Source organism: Acanthisitta chloris, unplaced genomic scaffold (genome assembly GCF_000695815.1).
Source record: "Acanthisitta chloris isolate BGI_N310 unplaced genomic scaffold, ASM69581v1 scaffold33034, whole genome shotgun sequence".
NCBI classification, from domain to species: domain Eukaryota; kingdom Metazoa; phylum Chordata; class Aves; order Passeriformes; family Acanthisittidae; genus Acanthisitta; species Acanthisitta chloris.
The window spans coordinates 15,590-19,152 of record NW_008668190.1 but is presented as its reverse complement, the minus strand read 5'-3'; the positions used below and the strand labels follow the sequence as shown (position 1 = coordinate 19,152).

The 3,563-nt window shown below is 43.7% G+C and overlaps 1 protein-coding gene across 1 annotated transcript in view; it reads left to right on the top strand.

The window, feature by feature from the left end:
- Positions 1-46: 46 nt before the first annotated feature.
- The window catches only part of COQ7 (coenzyme Q7 homolog, ubiquinone (yeast)), a gene marked incomplete at its 5' end in the record, with an annotated part of 4,228 nt that continues 711 nt past the window's right edge, over positions 47-3,563 (top strand). The window contains 4 exons of the mRNA XM_009072798.1: positions 47-225; positions 1,514-1,628; positions 1,735-1,874; positions 3,394-3,462. Of these exons, the coding sequence (XP_009071046.1) occupies positions 47-225; positions 1,514-1,628; positions 1,735-1,874; positions 3,394-3,462 (503 nt within the window). The remainder of the gene's footprint in view (positions 226-1,513; positions 1,629-1,734; positions 1,875-3,393; positions 3,463-3,563) is intronic.

Genomic DNA, 3,563 nt, shown 5'->3' with positions numbered 1-3,563 from the left:
TGGCAGCGCTCGTGTCACCGTTATGTTCCCATTGTGTCTCCGACAGGTCTGCGGGGACGAGCTTCCCTCCGGCTGTGCAGCACGCGGGGGACTCTGCGGGGCATCAACAAGCGTGTCATAGACCGCATCATCCGGGTGGACCATGCCGGGGAGTACGGGGCGAACCGCATTTACGCGGGGCAGATGGCCGTGCTGGGCAGGTCGAGCGTGGGGCCGATTATCCAGGTAAGTGCCTAGGAACGAGTGCTGTGCCTTGTTTAATTTGCATTTGATTATCAGCGGTTGGATGAAGGTGAAATCGGTGAGGCTGTCCGTCTTTTTCTAGGTGGGTTTATAAAGGGAGGTTGGATTACTTGGTAAGGAAGTTCCCAATACTAGCCACCAGGCACACATGTAGACTGGTGAGAGACTGCAGAAACAGCATGTACCTTTGGGAGAAATTATTATTATTGCTATCTATAAGCACCGAGCTTTACTTTGTAAATAATAGCTTTAAATGTTATTTTGAAAATGCTGTTAGAAGCTGTTACAAGACTCTCAAAAATGGCCAACACTTGAGACTTGGATGTTAACCAAAACTACATATTTTAAAGGGACTTTATAAGGGTCTGGAGTGACAGGACAAGGGGGAATGGCTTTGAACTGACAGAGAGTAGGTTTAGATTAGATGTTAGGAAGAAATTCTTCACTGTGAGGTTGCGCTTTTGAAAATGCTGTTAGAAGCTGTTACAAGACTCTCAAAAATGGCCAACACTTGAGACTTGGATGTTAACCAAAACTACATATTTTAAAGGGACTTTATAAGGGTCTGGAGTGACAGGACAAGGGGGAATGGCTTTGAACTGACAGAGAGTAGGTTTAGATTAGATGTTAGGAAGAAATTCTTCACTGTGAGGTTGCGCAGGCACTGGCTTGTCCAGAGCTCTCAAAAATGGCCAACACTTGAGACTTGGATGTTAACCAAAACTACATATTTTAAAGGGACTTTATAAGGGTCTGGAGTGACAGGACAAGGGGGAATGGCTTTGAACTGACAGAGAGTAGGTTTAGATTAGATGTTAGGAAGAAATTCTTCACTGTGAGGTTGCGCAGGCACTGGCAGAGGTTGTCCAGAGAAGCTGTGGCTGCCCCATCCCTGGAAGTGTTCAAGGTGAGGTTGGATGGGGCTTGGAGCAACCTGGTCTAGTGGAAGGTGTCCCTGCCCATGGCTTGGGCTTGAAAGTAGATAAACTTTAAGGTCCCTTCTCACCCAAACCATTCTGTGATTCTGTGATTTCTACAGTTACTGTAGTGTTGTCACAGACACCTATGCTGAAAATGTTTTTATGTTGCCCTTTTATAACTCCTCATCTGCCCTTCATCACCATTTCTTCTCTGTGACATTATAGTGTTACCTCAGCAATCACAGTGTGTGTGGTCTGAGCTGTTTTGGTTTTCTTTGCATTCATTAGTTTTATTGGAAACGTTTAACTTTTGTGGGTTTATATTTCACTGTGATTTGTCTCTTTTGCAGGAAATGTGGAATCAAGAAAAAGACCACCTGAAAAAGTTCAATGAACTCATGGTTGCATACAGAGTTCGACCTACTGCTTTATTGCCTTTCTGGAATGTAGCAGGTTTTGTTTTAGGTGAGTTTGTATTCTTACTATTATTGTTGTGAAGTCTTCAAATGTGCAAATTATTTGTATTCCTTTAGATTTCATTGTTTTCATATATTTGGTACCACAATCACAGGGGCTGGAAGTGCTTTACTTGGAAAGAAAGGTGCAATGGCTTGCACAGTGGCAGTGGAAGAGAGTATATCAGACCACTACAACAACCAGATCCGAACTCTTATGGAAGAAGATCCAGAAAAATACAAAGAACTATTGCAGGTATTTAACTATGACTTAAAAAGTAGTTTAACCAAGTTATTATCTAATGTGACTTTAGTCTTTAAAATAACATGCTCAACTCTTTTTGTTCTATCACTTAGAACGCTGAAGTCAACAGAAACTTTTAGGATAAAAGGGGTTTTTTTTTCCTTCAGCAGCACTAAATTGATCAAGCCCCAGAACCAAAATGTGTGTTGGATTACCTTCAGCATGTTTGCAGTAATTCAGTGTTTCTCTTCTGGGTGGGAGAATTGTGCTCTAATTTTGACTAATTGTGAAAGGTCTAGAGGGGAAACAAAAGGAGGAAATATGTTTGCGTAGTAGCTTTGTTGCCCTCCTTTGAATGCATTCAAGTGCCTTCACATGCTCCTTGAACTGCAAGGCCCAGCAGTGCACACAGTGCTCTGGGGGAGGCCACACCAATGCTGCATGCAGCAGGATGATCCTCTCTCCTGCCTGGCTGCCCACGCTGGGTTTGCTGCACCCCAGGATGGGGTTTGCCCTCCTGGCTGCCTGGGCACAGTGCTGGCTCACACCAAGCCTGCTGCCAGCCAGCACCCTGCTCAGCTTCTAGTCCTGGGTGCTGCTCAGAGTGTGTAAGGAGCTGATGTTTGTTAGCTCTGTGAGAAAATAATTTCCCAAGCATTTCAGGCGTCAAGTCACACATTGATGTGTTTCCACACGCAGCACATCCAGCTTATTTCCAGCCTTGCTGACTGTCAGTGTGTTTGATTGTGCAGAGTTTAGTGTGTAGCAAAATCCGATCACACCAGATGTGTCTTCTTGTGACAAGATACAAGAGAAGAGTCTGTGACAGAAATAGTATCTGAAGTCTCCTTGGTGGTGCAGACGTGTGCAGGGGAGATACCACACCTGAAAATAACGAGAGGGCACAAAAGGAAGAGAGAAGGCTAAGCAGAGTTGACAGTGTCAGTGTGAGGAAGAACCAAGTGCAAATGCAAAGCTGTTGGGTAGGGACAGTGCTTGGGTGTCTGTAAGCAATGAGCACTTCACTAAGCAATCCTCGTTGTCTGCAGACATCTCAAGAGAAAACGCTTTAAACCTTTTTGTCCTAGTCAAAAAAAACTAAAGAGGAAAAAAAGTTCTTTAGAATATGCTTGAATGGACAGAAGCCCAGTTGGCTTACAGAGAAACACCCTTGCTGATTGGCAAGTCAGAGACCTTCACTTTGTTATTCAAGTTGTCAGAACAATGGGTATGTGTGAAACTAATCAGCATTACAAGTTATGACTATAGGGTTTTTTTTAAACAGTGAAAAAGAGAGTGATAGGTTAAACAGTAGCTTGGTCTTAAAAACATTTCTGGACGCTATTAAAAGAACTTCAGGTTTGGGGAATGCTGTACATAATTCCTTTCTTGCTGAATTGGAGATTCAAGTTGAGAAGTTTGTGAGATACCTCAGCTTGCCACGGTGCACACAATGGTAAACAGCATTTGTATTCTAGCTGCCTTGATTTCTCTGCAAAGCAGACTTATTAATTCCCTGCTGTTTCTACAGGTAATAAAGCAATTCCGGGATGATGAACGGGAGCACCATGACATTGGGCTTGAGCACGATGCAGAAGCTGTAAGTGCAGTGTTGACTAATTGGTGCTGGTAGTGAGGGTATAGATGTGCTGCTCTTGTCTTCATTACCTCGTGACTGGGATGTGAGTCTGTATTTTGAGA